We start from the raw sequence: 15,956 nt of genomic DNA, 5'->3' as shown, positions 1-15,956 counted from the left end.
GCAGCGTCCATGTACTGCAGGAACAGGGGAGCTTTCCCAGGGCCCCCTGACAGCTTTCACCTACTTCTTGTTCTCCCAGGGACTTAGGATTTCTTGGCCCCAGTAGGAGATGAGGCAGCTGGTTAGCACTGACTTTGTGTTGTTCATCTTCTCGCAGCAGTTACAGGTAGCTTCTTTCTGCACAAGATGTTTCATAACTGCTCTGCAAGGCTGGAGCAGCTTTGAAATCTGCATTATTAAATGGGGAACAAAAGCAAACGTTGCCAGCTTTTGCAGTCGCTGGGGTCTGATGCCAGAAGGACACGGGGAAGGAGATGTAGCTGAGTCTGAACTGTGAGTGCGTGCTGATGTGTGGGGAGGAGACGTCTGGGGAATAGTGGAGTCACTTGGGCAGAAGTTAAACGAGGGCTGAGTGAAGAACTAAAGAGCAAATTGGGGTGTTTGAGAATTTTTCCACCTCTGGATCAGAAGGGTCCTCAAGCATCAAAGGCAGCAGTTTAATTCCAGGACAAGGAGCGGGCTGAGGCCTGGCTTTGAATTGCTTCTTGGCCCTCGATCTGAGAGGATGTGCTTCTAGATGTTACTTGATGACTTCTGGAGGAGTCTCTGGTCAGCAGAGAAGGACTCTGATCCTTACAGGCTATTGAGAAGGGCTTTTCAGGGCAGCTCAGAAGCAGGGTTTCAGGCACGCTGTTCTTAATGGAGTCTTTCATCTGTGATAGCAGCCTTTGTGCCTCTTGCTGCAAGTTGTCTTGTGGCCAGTGGCTGGATGAATGTGGTATTATCTGCCTGGCTTCGGTCGCCTTTTGTGTGCGCTGCAGCAGTTTGCTGTCACATGCTGGAGCACTGGGGAAAGTTGGCTTAATGTTTCGGGCAGGGTATCAGCAGGGGTGTGAGCCAAGTGCTTTCCCACCTCCTTTGGTAAGGCAACCACGGGCAACTGCATGCGTGAATTCGGGGCTGTTGGGCTTTGTAACAGGACTTGTAAACAGGCCAGGAGTGGTGAGCTGTGCGCGGACTGGTCAGGGGGAGACAACTGCTGCATTTAGAGAGAGATCTGGTGGAGATGGCAGGGTTCTGATGCTTGTCTTGCTTCTCAGAAGAGCTCCCCAGAAGTGCTGTCAGCAGTAACCAGCCTCAGGTAGGACTGCCTTGCTTCCTTCTGGTGGTTATTAAAGGTTGGTACTTGTTGAGGTTCTGCTGGGCTATGTATAGCCTGCGTGCTCTCCCTTTTTATCAGAGGACAGGCCCTTTTCCCATGGCTTTGATCCAAGCCTGCGTTTTTGCCATCGTAATGTATTGAGAAGCTTCTGTGCAGAGTAACATCAGTGATCTCTGGGCAGCTGGGACAGTGTTTCACTGCACTTTCTTGAAGGGCAATAGGGGAAGGCGTGCAAATGAATACAAGTTCAAGTAGCTTTTGGAGGATAAATTCTGCCCCAGATGACCAAGGTGATGAAACAAGAACTTGGGCACACTGCACACTTCTAAATTTCACATGCAGTACCTCACCATGTAAATGAAAGCTTGTGTTTCTATTTTACTGCAGTTATAGGTTATTTTTGCACCTCTAAAGTAGTACTCTAAAGGCCAGCTTCCCTCTCTTCTCTAGCCTTTCCTGCCACAGGAGCTAGATTTGTATGCCCATCACTTGACAAACTCTGGTGTGATGTAGCACAGGGAGCCTTTTCTAGATGAAGATTAGAGACTGGCACACGCCCTCCTTAGTTCCAGGGGTGGGGAGCTTGAGCAGAAGGCAGCTGCGATAACAAACTGATTCTCATAATGCAGGGGCACGAAACAAATCCTGCTGGTGATATATAGGGTCAGCACACCAGCTGAATCATGTAAGTAACCTATCCCAAAAAGGTACACATCCTGAGGTGGCCACTGGACAGTGGTGGTTTTGGCCTCTCTTCTCATCCTGAGGCTCCTTGAGTTGAGACCTCAAAAGGTAAGACCCGGGGAACCCTCTTTGCACCCAGCCTGTGCACCTCAATGATTTCCTTCCGACATCTGTTCTTCTGTCTGCAGCTTTCAGGGCAGGCCTGTGTTACATGCTCTGAAACGCTTCCTTCAAGACATTCCTCATCTTCTGTGCAAGTGGTGTTGCCCTCGCTTCATCCCTTCCTTCCCTGGCAGCTCTCTTGTATTTCAGAGTCTTTCTTCATCAGCTCGAGGATGAATGGGTGGCTGTGATTTCTGTGCAACAGGAGCCCTTTTGTGAGCCTCTGGAGCTGGATCTGGAGCACTTTGTTCTGGCCCAAGCGTTCCAGCACATGGCATGAACTTCTACCAGCCGCCTCTCTGCCTTCAGCAGAAATGTCAGTAAAGGTTAAGCTGGGACATGGAAGGAATGATCTCCAAGGGAGGAAAGAGGAGAAGGAAAGCTTTTGAATTAGTAAAAAGTAATTTCCTCCCTGCCAGGTTAATGTGACTGTCCAGTCAACACCGTGTCCCTCTTACAGGATCTGTGGTTTTCCTTATACCAGTCTCTCCTATGAATGCAGCATGTCTGATCTCTTCTAAGGTTTCTCTCCAGCATCACAGCTTCAGATCTTTTTGCAAGCCTGGTCTTGAAATCCTCTGATCGGGTGCTGCTGGTGCTCCCCAACCTCACTTGGAAATGGTGCAGGTGGGACTTCGGGGTGACACCTTCTGCCCTCCCTTTGGCAGCCTCAGCTACAGCACTTGTGGTGTATGTGCCCGTGCAAGATGATCAACAACTACTTCATTGTCCTGGAATCCTAAACTCATAGGATCCGGGATGAAATAAGCCCCAGCATCACTTGACACCAGTGAGAAGCGAGGTCTGCCGGCACGCTGCCCTGGCTGTTAACCTCCGTTCGGGCTTTTGCTGTTCCTGACTCAGCTGCCAACCCAGCAAGCTGCTTTTTGCATTTCTGTGGAGTAAACAAATGCCTGCGAGGGACTAGCCTTGTGCTCGTCAAACCCAGGGCGTGTGAGACCCCAGGATCTGAAGTGGCGTGCGGAGATAAACGGCTCATTCAGGGTGCTTTCCTGCCTGGTTTCTGGTGTGAGGACATACCACAAAAACAGATGTCAGTGTTTGGAAACGACCTGGTCAAGCCCAGTGCTGGAAAAGCTACTCAGGGGGGAAGGAGTTGATTGCCCTGTTGCTGCTAATAGCGGCTGCTTGTTAAAGATATGCAACGTTCGTTCCTTGATTTGCCTCTTAGTGAGATGAGGATTCCTTTGCCTTGGCTCCCAAGAGCTGCTGTCTCACATACCAACCGAGGAATTTCCTCTTCATGTCTAAATACCATCTTTCTATTTCAGAGCCGTGTTGTTGAGGTGCTTTGTTTTATTGCTCCTTTACAGCATAGTTTTATGTGTCTTCAAACTGAAGAATGCTTCTAGGCAGTAAATAGAAGAGTTAAAATTTCCAGACAGCTACACACAGGTACATAGGGAACGGAGGGAAGCAGAAGTTGCATTTCTCAGCTTTCCAAAGGTTTGCTTTTGCAGTTGCAATGTGTGTGTGTAACGTGACCAAGGTGAGTACTCATCTGTTGCTGCACATGCTTGGCAATTGGGATTGCTCAATTATTCATGATTTATCCAGGACCCCGGTACCTGATATCGAAGATGTTAGTGCAGGAGTATCCGAGAAGTGTCACATTTCTTTCGGGGACAGCCAGCAGTGCCCACAGCTCGCTGCCTTAACAGATCTGCCCTGCCTGTGCTCAGCGGTTGGCTTGCAGGAGAGAGCCTTTTTGATCAAGATTTTTATTGCGTAAACTGTTTATTTCTCTCCCCTGAGTAAGGAGGAGAGGTTAAACTCGGAAACCACTAGGGAGGAAAGCAATGTTTTTTCTTTGGGGAGCGGATTTTGGAACTCGCAGGTTGATTGCAGTCCAGAAGTTTTTCCCACCCTGCAGCTCGTGCCAAAAGCAGGGAGCGCTGCTCTAAATAACACTTCGGCCTTTATGGAAATGCATCAGATGTTCCAGGAGCCTCCGTCTCTGCTTCTCCTACCTCACTTGCTCTCTGCAGGATATAGTTAGCACTTCTCTTAGCCTTATATAGCAAGGACTGATAGTTAGTGTTAACAGGAATAAAACAACAAGGAGAGCTGCCAGATTGCATAAATCAGGCCAGTGTTTGGAATTTCGTAAATGCCATGACTTTGGGTACAAGTTGAGCACGCGGAACAATACGGAACTGTTCTCTCTTTATCTCTCCCTCCCTCACCGAGGGAGGGCAGGGGGAGAGCTGGAATTTTGCTGCTTCTTCTATGGTTTTTAACTTTTTTTTTTTTTTTCCTTCTGTTTTCATCCCCTTGAAGACCACAGGAGGAGCAGTGGCAGCCGCAGCCAAGACTCTGCAGAGGGCCAGGACATCCAGGTTCCAGAGCAGTTTTCAGGGTTGCTCCACGGTTCTTCCCCGATCTGTGAAATAAGCGAGGATCCTTTCAGGCTCGTTTCCTCCGCGGAGAAAGGAGGCACGGAAGCTACAAGCCACCCACCTGCTATGCAGCTGGAGGATGCTGCCTTACCTGCCTCTGGATCAGTACGGACCAGCTCTCCAGACCAAAACCAGAAAGCAGTCTATGCAACCGTCCAGCACACGCACGCCAACCGGGCGGATCCTGAAACTGTAGTCACGCCCCACGTGCTCCAGCACCCCGGCGGTGCCGAGGACGAGGGGGACAGAGGTGGCGCTGTGGGCAGAGCCCACCCGGGGAGCAAGCCCAAAGCCGAGCTCAAACTCAGCCGAAGCTTGTCCAAATCGGACTCGGATCTTCTGACCTGCTCTCCGACGGAGGACGATGCCATGGGGAGCCGGAGCGAATCGCTCTCGAACTGCAGCACCGGGAAGAAGAGGCTGGAGAAGTCCCCGTCCTTCGCTTCGGAGTGGGATGAGGTAAGGCTGAGCTGGCTGAGGAGCTCCTGTGCCAGGGATGGGTCTGCAGAGCACAAGGTTCTCCCCTGTGTTGGCCTTTGGAGGGGGTCCTGGGTGGTTTTCATTGCTTCTGCTAGCTCTCACATCTCCTCCACAGGCAACTGCTGATTTGTGTTTGAAAGAGGCTTAACTGGAGTGGGGGGAGAAGCAAAACTGCAGGAAATGGGGGGGCTTCTCAAAAAGTGGGGGGCTTCTCAAAGCTTATTGTTTTAAGTTACTTCAATGCAGGGCTTGGTTTCTCATAAGCAAGCCAGCCAAGTTTTACCTCCCCAAAATGAGGGAGAGCTGATAAGTGGTCCCCATGTCTTCACACAGACCTCTTTCCGATCCTTCCCCTGTAGGCTCCCAGCATTCAGAGCAGAGGCTTTTTTTTTGGGTCCCAGCTGCTGGGGGGCAAGCAGTGTCCTGGGTTCACGGAGATAGAAAGAAGAGAGTAATTAAGCTGCTCTGTGTATTTAATAGCTCCCGCTTCCCTCTTCCCATATTTATTTCAGAGGCTTGTTAGTCACTTTATTGTACTACAGGAGGCTCGTGGATAGTTAAATATTTCATGCTCAGAAAGTTGGCCCTAGTGAGCCACTCGGGCGAGATTAAGTGTCCCTCGGAAACCCAGCACCGCAGCATTACTGAAACATTCTTTGGAGATGATTCTCTGCTGGTAGAGCAGCGGCGCTGCAGAAGAGATAAGCTCAGATGAACCACTCTTTGTACACTGAAAGGAAATAAAAAACCCTGGCGTGTGCTGGGGGTGAGGGGTTGTGTGTGCCGGCCGTGTAAACTCGTGGCAGTCGGGAACTGCTGCCTCGTGGGATGGTTGTGCCCCCTGCTTGCCTGTCCGCTCACCAACTGAGGCTCTGCTGCCTCTCTTATCCCTCCTCAGAGATAAAATCACCTCTGCTGAAGGTATTGAAAGATGCTGAAAGCCAAGAGGGAATCCCTCCTCAGTGCGAGCCCATCCTTCAGTTCATGCGCCTGCTCCCTCCCACTCCCTGTATGTTTCAGGGTTGCCAAATATTGGTTTTCTTCTGGAGGTGCTCTGGTTGCAGAGGCGTTGCTGGTTAGTACCTGGACTGGTCGTACAGCAGCTGTTAGTGAAAGATTACATAGCAGAAAGTGTGTTTGAAAGGCCCAGATAGGTTTCCTGTGCTCTTCATGCCTAAGTGAGCTGTTTACAGTCAAATGCTGAAAGGGAAAGGAGCCTTGGGCTCTGCAGGGCTGCACAGCTTCACCAGTAGCAGAGGTCAGGCCTTCGTGTGCCTGTGCTTCCGCTGCTGGGAGAAAGCAACCTGCAGAGCTCCTTCCCTGGCTGTAAACAAAAAGCATCGCTTCCACCCTGCGCCAGCCTAACAAGCCACCGGAGGGAAATCAGCTTCCCCTTCACACCATGTTTAGGTGAGGAAATCATAGAAAGAACGCGAAAAATTCACATCTGCCCACAATGGAGCAGGTCGAGTGTAGAAAAAGATCGGTATTAGCAAAACCTGATGTTTTGGCATGTTTTCCCAGCTTCTGACATGATGAATTTAAACACCTTGTGCGATTGTTGTCATCGTGTAGCAGTGCCCTACAGCTAGAGCACTGGTTTGCCCTGGGGTCTCCTGGCTGTCACTGACCCCCTTGAGTGATTCTGGATGAGTGTTTATCCTCCCTGCCTCAGTTTCCCATCTGTGAGATAGCAGCAGCTGCTGCAGGGTGTTCAGGTTCCTGCTGAAAAACCCTATGTGAACCTAACCCTTCTCCCAAGAAGAGGGTCAAGCCACCAGCTGGGGATTCAAGCCTTTAGCTTGGTTTGCTCTTTAACATCTCAGGGCTCTGTACCGAGATATTTAGGGTCTCACTCTGACTCCTGGAGCACATGCAATGGTTGCACTCTTCAAAACTGTCGGCAGGAGGGGCACCTTCATGGGGCAGAGCATTTTTCTGTGGAAGCAGCAAGAAAGGGAGCTGCTGCTGGGTTTGTATGGCCAGGCAGTTCTCGCTCTGAAATACTGCGAGGCAGGCTTCTGTGGCGCCTGGTAAGAAGTGGTGAAGATGCACCTGCAGGGAACATTTGTTTTTTTTTTTGCAGTGATTTGTATGTGCAGAGAGGGGCTGATCCGGCTGGTCATAATGGCAACAATGAGACTGAAACATAAATGTAGTGCTGTTGTTAGAGGCTTAATTAGTCCTCTGAATGGGATAATGCAGCTGGGCTGAATTAAATGCGACTTGCAGCCTCCAAATTTACCAGGCTAATACAAAACCTTGTTGAGCCACCCCTGTTAGCGATGCTTTGGCTCTTCCTCTGTGTCAAGGAGAAACAATGGCAGATTTATACGCATTATTCTGTTAATTTTAATGGTCTTTATGCAGGCAGCTGAGGAAGAAAGTGATCCACACGCAGCTCTGCGACACGCGGCTGTAGCAAACAAGCGAGGGATTTCTCCCACTGGCCTTGCCAGCAGAAGGAGTGTCTGTTCGGGGCGCTGGGAGCGGGGGGAGGGACCAGTTCGTGCCCACAGACAGATGGGATCTGTGGCAGAGGCCAAGCTAGTGTTGCTCTGGGCCATGGGTGACTGCTCAGCTAGCCTGGTCGGCCAGAGGCAGCAGGAAAATCTGCTGCTTGGACGAGAGGGGTCACATCCCTCCCCAGCAGAGCGTCGCGAATGCCCTTTGTTGGAAGTGGAAGGTGGCGCCGGCTCCACCAAAAGGGTGGGATGGGGAAGGAATGATTCACTTGGCAAGGCTCAGCCCCACTCCCAGATGCAGGGATGAGCAGCTCCCCTGCTCCTAGCGCCTGGCCCGAACCACGGCTCGCGCTGACAGCAGAGCTCTGCGCTGCGGAGGAGCCTGCTCAGCGCCTTCCCATCCCGTGGAGCACGAACCCGCCGTGTCCCCAGCTGCTGGCAGATGTGAACTCTGCGAGCAAGCCAGGGAAATGACTGAAGCACGCAGCAATGCATTGCCCGGGGAGCTGGGGGCGAGGACCCGAAGTGCTCCGTCCTCCGCTCCGGAAGCAAGGTGAAAGGAAGGCGTGAGGAGGCAGCGCCGCTGGTCCGCATAAATATTTGAGTCCTCCCAAACTTGGCTGAGGGCTAAAATGATCAATTTGTTTTTCATAATCAGCTCATAAATATTTTGCAGCTGTGAGATGAGCACGCAGCCGTTGCAGCTCGCAATGAATTTTGCATAGGGGAATCAACTGTGTTTGTGTTCCCGCAGGAGGAGGGGGCTCTCGGCGCCCGGCCCCGCTGCCAGCCCGCTTCCCGGGGTGCATTAACTCGTGTCTGTGCTGCCTTCCCCCTCCACAAAGCAGCTTCAGCTCTGTGCATCTGCCCAGGACCATGTGCAAGCAGGTGGAGATGGGCAAACCTTGTAGGGATTGATCCCAGGAGGGGCTGAACTGAGCTCCCTAGTGACTGTCAGCTGGCTCAGGTCTCTGGATAGAAGGCAACCTGTAGCCCTTGAATATGACCAGTCAGCTGTTTATGGAAGGCTAGAGGATATAAGACATCTTTGCTTTGTCCTGAGCCCGTTCCATATGATCACTTTTGGATGGGTTTAGCTTTTAAATGATTTTCCTCCCTCTGCCCCAGCTTCTGACACAATTTTTCAGGGTCCTTTTCTCCCTCTGACACATCAGCCTGTCAGTGCTGGAGGGAGCCTGACCACGCTGGAGTTGAACTTCATCACGATCGCCCACCGAGCTGCTGCAGCTCCTCGGGGGAAGCAGCTTCCTGACGGTGATCGGTTCGGGAAGGGATCGAGGGATCTCACGTGGGGCCCAGGGCTGGGCTGCAGGAGGCTTCGTGCCGCAGTCCGCTGGAAACAAAAGCAGGGGCTGTGGCAAACGCTTTCCATCCCCTGTGCTGCTGTCAGGCTGATAAAAGCGGTGTTGTGAGTATTTGGGAGATGTGTCCTGCTCAGCTTTGGTCCTTCCTTGGCTTCAGCAAAACCCCAAAATGTTGGCACGGGGCTTGGCTTCGTGAATGTAGGTGCAGCGCCTCTTGTAACAGGTCTCGGATGTGTTACTGCAGCGACCCCTGTTTCACTGTTGTGCATATTCTTGCCCCGAAAACAAAAGCATGTGGCTTCCCCAGTGGCCTCAGCATCCGATGTTTGACGCGGCACGAGGCCGCTTGTCTGGACAAGCAGAAATGAGCTAAGGTCGTGGAAATCTCCCAGGTTTGTGTCAAACTGTCACACAGGTCAACATCAGTTAATGTCTGGGGTGTTACAAAATGAGGATTTTAGGCCTTTTTTTAAACAGAAAACCTGGTTTTAGTGGGCAGGCCTCTAGCTTTACGAAGCTGGTGCTGGGAAGGCCCCTTCCTCCTGTGAAGGGTCCCAGACCCCTGCCAAGGCCCGGGATTTGCTCTTTGGGGATAGCGAGCCAGCCTCTGCTGGGCCTTGGGAGTTTTTAGAGGCTCTTGGTGTGGTTGTTTGTGACACAGGCGTGGTCTGGGAGGTGCAGCTGGATGACCTGGTGTCACCAGCCCCGATGTGCTTCCATGCTTTGAGCTGAAACGCCTGGCGCCGAGGCCTGGCCTGGTAAGAAAAATGGTCTCTGAAGTGTCTGGGGGCAAAGAGCGAGGCACGCTCCTGAGAATCAGCTGCAGACCTGGCTCCTGACACCCCTTAATTCTCCTCTTCCAGCTGTCTGCTATCAAGTAAGTGGCTCCAAGGTTGAATTTGTAATGACAGGCTCAAAGGCTCCAGCTTCAGCTTCCCAAAATGAGGCGGCTGCTGTGGCTGCTGTCTTGAGCTCTTTTAGGGAGAGATTAAACCCGCTTCAAAAGAAACTCTGGGAACTGAATAAAACATGCATTTTATTTTAGCTTCCTTTAGAAAAAGGAAACGCACAGTCCACCACTTTGATGCATTTTTCCCCCAACTGAATTAGCTGATGAATTAATGAATATTTTGTCTAATTACGGCACCGGACAGCCATCGTTTCCTACAAGCGATTGCCTCTCAGCTCCTCATGTTGCTGTCAGCTCAGCAAGGTTTCTTTCCTGTTTGCAGTAGGTCTGGGTGTGTTGGTACACTGTAGGTATGTTGTAGGGGTGTTACAGCAGTTGCTGATCCATTTTGGGGGTCTTAATGTCACAGGAGCAAACCACACACGCATAGTGCCTTCCAGCCTGGGTTTTAAAGAGCTGGGGAGCAAGTTAGAGGTGGTTGCAGCTAGTGGGGTGGCCATAAATACTCCAGCTCCATTAACCTTGTCAGGCTGCTCGGGTATTTAAGGACCTGGTGGAATTAATGCCTCAGCTACACTCTTACTGCTGAGGATTAAGAACATTTGCATTGAAATGTGAAACTTTCAGGAAAGCTCTCGATGCAAAACCTGCCACTGCTTTAAAACAGCGCTCAGAAGTTGAGATTCAGAGCTGCGAGCTGGTGTTGAAAGAAAAATGCAAATATTTCCCTCGCTGTTCAGGGGAAGAGCTGCTATTTTTGGGCCTGGTGAAATTGCATCCTGTAAAAGCTCAGTGTTTCTTGTTCTGACAAGCTCACACGGCTTACCTGCTGGGTAGCGGCTCCCAGATGGCCCAGTACTGTAGACCCAAATCCCGGTGTTTCAGGTGAGAAATGCAGTTGAGAAAACAATATGTTCAGCCTCTCCACGCTCGTACCACCTGCAGCACACAAGCTGTCCTGCCTGGGCCAAGGACAGCCCTGCCTTGCAGGCTGTGAGGCTCCTTTCATCCTTGCCATCTACTGATGCTTCCTAAACATTTGTACTTTGTTCTTGTAATTCTGGTGTTTAAATCTGAAGGCTTCATTTTGCCCTGGTTTTGAGGTTGGGGACCAGGCCTGTTCTCCAGCTGCGGGTGCTCAGCATGCTTTGCAGCCCGTGTCCTTTGCCTCGAGCTGGCCCTTATTTCCAAGTACTCATTCCAGTTTGCCCTTTGCCCATTTTGAAATGTTTTATAAATTGTTAGTTAGGGGAAAAGTAGTAATGTGGTCAGTATTCTTATCCTGATTTCTGCTCTTCTAAACAAATGTGTCCTTCAGGCTCTTAATTGACTTAATTAGTGGGCTGATTCTTCTGTTATCTCCAGATCCCAACGTTTCCTCTTGCTTTCCTGTGCTAAGGTCAGGAATTCTTACATAACCCTCGATGTTAAATCTTTCTTTTTCCCTTTGCCCCCAATGGCAAGATTTCCTTCGTCCTGATTAACGTTGTGAAAGCTTTTGTGTTCTCACAGTTCAGGTTTGCTTTATTGACTGCAGACGCTGAAGCTGTAAACCAAGACTTGAGCTAAGCAAGCCAAGCCAAACTCAGACAACTTACCAGCTTTGTAGGTAGGAGTGTTTGGACTTCTGGTCTGGAAGGTGAATGTAAAACAAGCATACTTTATTCCTGGAGTCAGCAGCAAGGTTTAGACATAATATTTTTTGCCAGTTCTTTGGATCATATCAATTCATCTGGAACTAGACAGATAGCTGGGGTAGCTCTTCATTGGGCAGCTTTCAAAATCTGGTGTGATTTTGCAGCTCAGCACTTACCCTGGGCGTGGAAGAAGCCTTCCATCCAGGCATTCATAAGGATTTGTGGAAATGCCCTCAATCCAGAAGTGAACGCAGTGACTTCTCTCCTCTTATTTATAGACCACCAATTACAGGCTGAACATGTCCAAATTAGCGTGCATCTAGAATAACACAATTTCTGTCCACTATTGCTGTGTTTGTTAACTTTGGCTGTGTATTAGCCCAATATTTGTGAATCAGAAGCTTTTGATTCACTAATGTAAGTTACTCATGCTCTACTGGATATCTTGGTTATGTAAGGATCTGGTGATCATTAGTGGTTTCAAGACTCTTTCTGGACCAGGAATGTCCAGCCAGTGTCCTTACTAAATTCAGCCTTTCCTTATATTCTCTTCTATTTTACGTCACGTCTTCAAGCACTTCAGATGTTTTATTTTTAAAATTGTTTACATGTGTGTATATATATATAATATATAGTCTTTCTGAAGCCTCCAAAGCAGGCTTAACATGCTGTGTTGCATTCTGCACACTGGAGAAAACCTTTGCTCCAAGAGCCTAACGAATTGTTCTTGGCTTTGTGCCTTGGGATGAGTGAGTATGAAAATGTAGCTGTGGAGAGTCTTGAGTTGCTTCGATATTGTTAAGGAGATTTTGCTTTTTTTATTGCGAGTTCAAAATAACTCACATCCAGCCATTTCACTTCTCTGAGCAGATGCATTGTCTAATTTAGCCAGCTTTTTTGTCATATTAACATCTAATTTAACTGTGTATATTTAAACATACAAATACATGTATATATTTAAGGCTTCTGAAACTGCAGGTCCATGATACACTGGTTGTGAAGTGCAAATTTATATTATGTATTCCTTTTATTTTGGTACGTGTTTGGTTTTGCACAAATCTCTGAATTATGAGTCTATAGACAGGAGGAGAGTGGTAAGAAACAAGTCCCTGATCAAGGTCCAAACGAGTCTCTGTGACTGTTACTGAGGTAGAAAATGTGTGCGTTATCACTAACAAGCAGTCGCAGCGTGGCTTGCAGTGAACACCAAACTCAGCGAGTCCTCGCACTACGTGCAGAAGACATATGCTGCTGGAGCAGGATAAAGCACGGGAACCCTGAAGTTTGGGTTTTGAAACGTGCCTCCAACAACGGACTCACTTTTGGAATCCAGGTTTGAATTAATGAAAGCAGCCTTAGATTTTCCAGGCCTTTGACATTCGTTCTGCTGACTTCCTAACCGCTGGTACACGCAGAATGCACCGGGTGATGACACGAGGCTGCTGCTCTACGGGCTGCCGATGTGGAGAACATAAGAACATAAGCCGCAGCATCGTAAACTACATCAGAAGAGTGGTTTATGTGCTGTCACCGCTCTGGAAGTGAGATTCGTGGCCCGGATCCAAATTCCCAAGGACTGCCTTTGCAGTAAGGAGCCAGCAGGTGTTGTCCCTGATCCTCCTCCTGCTTGCACCCCCGTCCCTTTCAGAGATGTGTGGGATGCCATCCAGCCATCCCGCTGCTCCACCGGCGTATCCCAGCTGGGTCTGGGCAGCCTTGCTTCTACACTCAGGGCTGAAATATCAGTTAATGATATCAGTTCTCTATTAACCGGAGACTTCTCTGGGGAGAATGCCTTAGATCATTTGTCTTCTGCATCAGCAGGACAAACAGCGGAGCAGGCAGGACCTAATTGCGTGTTAAAGCAGCACCTGTTATATTGTCTCCCAGATCAAAGTCTGCACGCAGGGTCTTTTTGGCCTGCCTGCGAGTGCCCTAATCACAGTGGCATTTTGAGCCTGTGGCATGTCGGCTTTTCACAGATCTGTGTTTCTGTCTGTTGGGTTTGACCCCTCTATTGTTATCCGTGCTATTGTCACATCAGGCTGCAATTATTGTGTGTCTGCAAAACATTTGGAGGCTGCAGCGAGCTCAGTGCGTGGTGCTGGGTGCTCACCATGCCTTGCTGTACTGAGCTGCAGGAGCGGGGAGAGCTTAGAGATGCAGCTAAGGAAGGCGAAGAAGCACCTCACGTGTAGTGGGCTTCACGTCGGTGCCACTGCTGGGGAGGGCTGGCTGGGCACATTTTCACCATGTGTTTCCTCTTCTTGAAATGAGAAGCAGGAGGAGCCGGGCTGGAGCAATTACCACTGCTCCCAGAAGCCTGGAAAAGACAAAAGCGTTGGCAAAGAGATGCTGCTGCCATTTGGGGGATTTGTGGTGTAAATGAAGTGGGTATTAATTTTGGGATGCTCACTGAGGCTACTTAGAGCTGGTTTTTCATTCCGCCTGTCCCTCCTGCTCCGGGTGCTGGTGTTCAGCACCGCTGTGCAGCTGCTGCTGGACTCATTTGCTCCATCTTGACCTCCTCCATTCCCTCCGGATCACCCGCTGCATCCCCTGAGAGATGATTTCACAAGTCAGTAATTAAAAAAGAAAATCTGAGATCTCCGTTAAAGAGCTCTGCTTTCTTTTTCTTCTCCAAGCAACCCCAAAACAACGTGCCCTTGTTTACTGGCAACCCCATAGGATGCTCAGAGACATCAGCAGGGTCTCGTGCTCAGCTGGAGCCACCCCATAAGTACCTGACATGCTGCCAGCCGTGCTGAGACGGCTGGGAGCTGGGCTTTGTGTGCAAGCAGGATCTCCTCCTTTCAGCCAACCACACAGCTTGGGATTAATCTTAATTTCATTTTATTTCAGTATTTCAGCTTTGCTACAGTATCGATACAAAGCAGAAGCATCCGGTGAAGATGTTCAGTGCTTCCCCAGCATTGCCCATGGACCTAATGAATCTTTTTTTTTCCTCCTGTTTTTTACAGCAAATCCATTAGGCTGTAGTGAGGCTGATCACTTGGTAATTGGGGGCGTGTTTGTTGTACTCAGAGGGGTTTTTAAACTTGAGAAGCAGCTTGTCTGGATTTTATAATCTTAAACCCAATATGCCCCATCCCTCAGGTGTAAAACCTTAGAAATAATGAAGTCTTAACCCCTGACACTTGCTCGGAATTGCAGAAATTTAAAATACTGATAACCCTTAAACCCAACTTTGAGTAACTTTCAAGAATAAAACGCTGCTGGTGCTGCTGTCTCGTCTGCTGGGTTTTAGCCCTAGGTGAATTTGTACAGTAGGTTACGAACCCCTTAATAATAAGGATTTATAATGGGAATCCTGATATATTCTTAATTATTCTTATGCTGTAGGGTGTCATTATAACGCACTAATACCGTACACGTGGTAGATAGTGGGCCATTTATTTCTGCGTGTTTTTATTTAATTATAGACCTTTATCTGAATAACTCTATTGCTCAGTGTTCCTATTTCTTTGCCACTTGTGCAGGCATGCTGTAGCTTATCGTCCTCGTGACCAGGCTTCGGGGCTGCTGGCTTTAAGCTGCCAATTTGGGAAGGAGCCCCAGAGGAAGCAGAAGGTCTTGACCCCACACAGGGTTTTCCCTTTTCATGTGCAGAGCTCAGAAAGAGTGGGGCAACGGCGTGTGTGGTACCAGGAATCATATCCTGTAAGGGAAGGGAAGGCCAGGGAGCACCAGGCAGAGTTTTTGAGGACAAACCCTGATGCACTGGGCATTTCTGTGATGGCACAGCTGGCGGTGCCCCCGTTTCCCCCAGGTGGGGGTGCTGCTGTCAGCTTTGGGTGAGCTGCTGAAAGCGCTTCAAGGGAGACAAAGTAATTTTACGTGTGTTTTATATAGGTGTGCGTGTAAAGACATACCTCCAGCTATAAATCATGTTCTGTTTGGTGTAACACGTTCCCTGTTCGGGCGGCACCGGGGATCCTGCAGCAGCAGCAGAGGAAGGCAGTCTGTTCCATCTCGTTCCCTCCGTACCCGATTTAAACCTGATTTAACAAGCCTGAGGTTGTTACAGCGATTTCAGGGGAAAACACTTCATTGCAGTTCTTCTCCAGTGCCCCCGAGTAAACTCTAAACGCTGTGTTTTTTTCAGGGTGAAAGCATCAGAAGGGCTCTCCTTTGTGTACTGAGGCATAACTGGATTTTAACGGTGATATTTGGCTCCTGAAACACGCTCCCTGCAAAGGAGTGTGAGGAAGGCGTTGGGAAGTGAGCGCTGCGTGGAGAGCTTGGCTGGCATCGCCTGTTTTGCCTTAGGCACACTTCCAGCTAACGTCCTCAAACCTCCCCTTCAGCTTGGCCTTCCTAATGCTGACCTCAGGAAGCCTACAGACTCCAAACATGGCTGGCTGTGGGGCTCAGAGCCCCGCGTGGAGCTTTGTTTGGGATGGAGGTTTGGGGTTTTCCACCCGCGGAGCAGCAGCGTGGGTCGCTGTGCACGGCACCTGGAGGCTTTGACCCCCTCTGAGGGATTGGAAGGAGTGGGGGGCTCTGCTCCTGTAGGGCAGCAGAGCTGGGCTCTCGGCACTGTCTGCTTATCCAGATGCTGCCATGCCCACATGTATTATTTTTTTCTTCTCCCAAGACAACCTTGACGTGTCCTTGGGAATCAGCGATGCTCTGTGCAGGGATGAGCACAGAGCTCCTGCATTCAGAGGGGTGAGAAATCCCAGGGCTT

At 49.7% G+C, this 15,956-nt stretch overlaps 1 protein-coding gene across 1 annotated transcript in view; it reads left to right on the top strand.

Annotated features, from left to right (window-relative positions):
• The window catches only part of ANKS1A (ankyrin repeat and sterile alpha motif domain containing 1A), a gene marked incomplete at its 5' end in the record, with an annotated part of 78,028 nt that overhangs the window by 19,361 nt on the left and 42,711 nt on the right, over nucleotides 1-15,956 (top strand). The window contains one exon of the mRNA XM_084301962.1: nucleotides 4,310-4,887. Within this exon, the coding sequence (XP_084158088.1) occupies nucleotides 4,310-4,887 (578 nt within the window). The remainder of the gene's footprint in view (nucleotides 1-4,309; nucleotides 4,888-15,956) is intronic.

The sequence above is a fragment of the Netta rufina genome, assembly GCF_964035555.1.
Source record: "Netta rufina genome assembly, chromosome: 26".
Lineage (NCBI taxonomy): Eukaryota > Metazoa > Chordata > Aves > Anseriformes > Anatidae > Netta > Netta rufina.
Note: the sequence above shows the minus strand (reverse complement) of the source record. Positions and strands in the feature narration are given on the sequence as shown.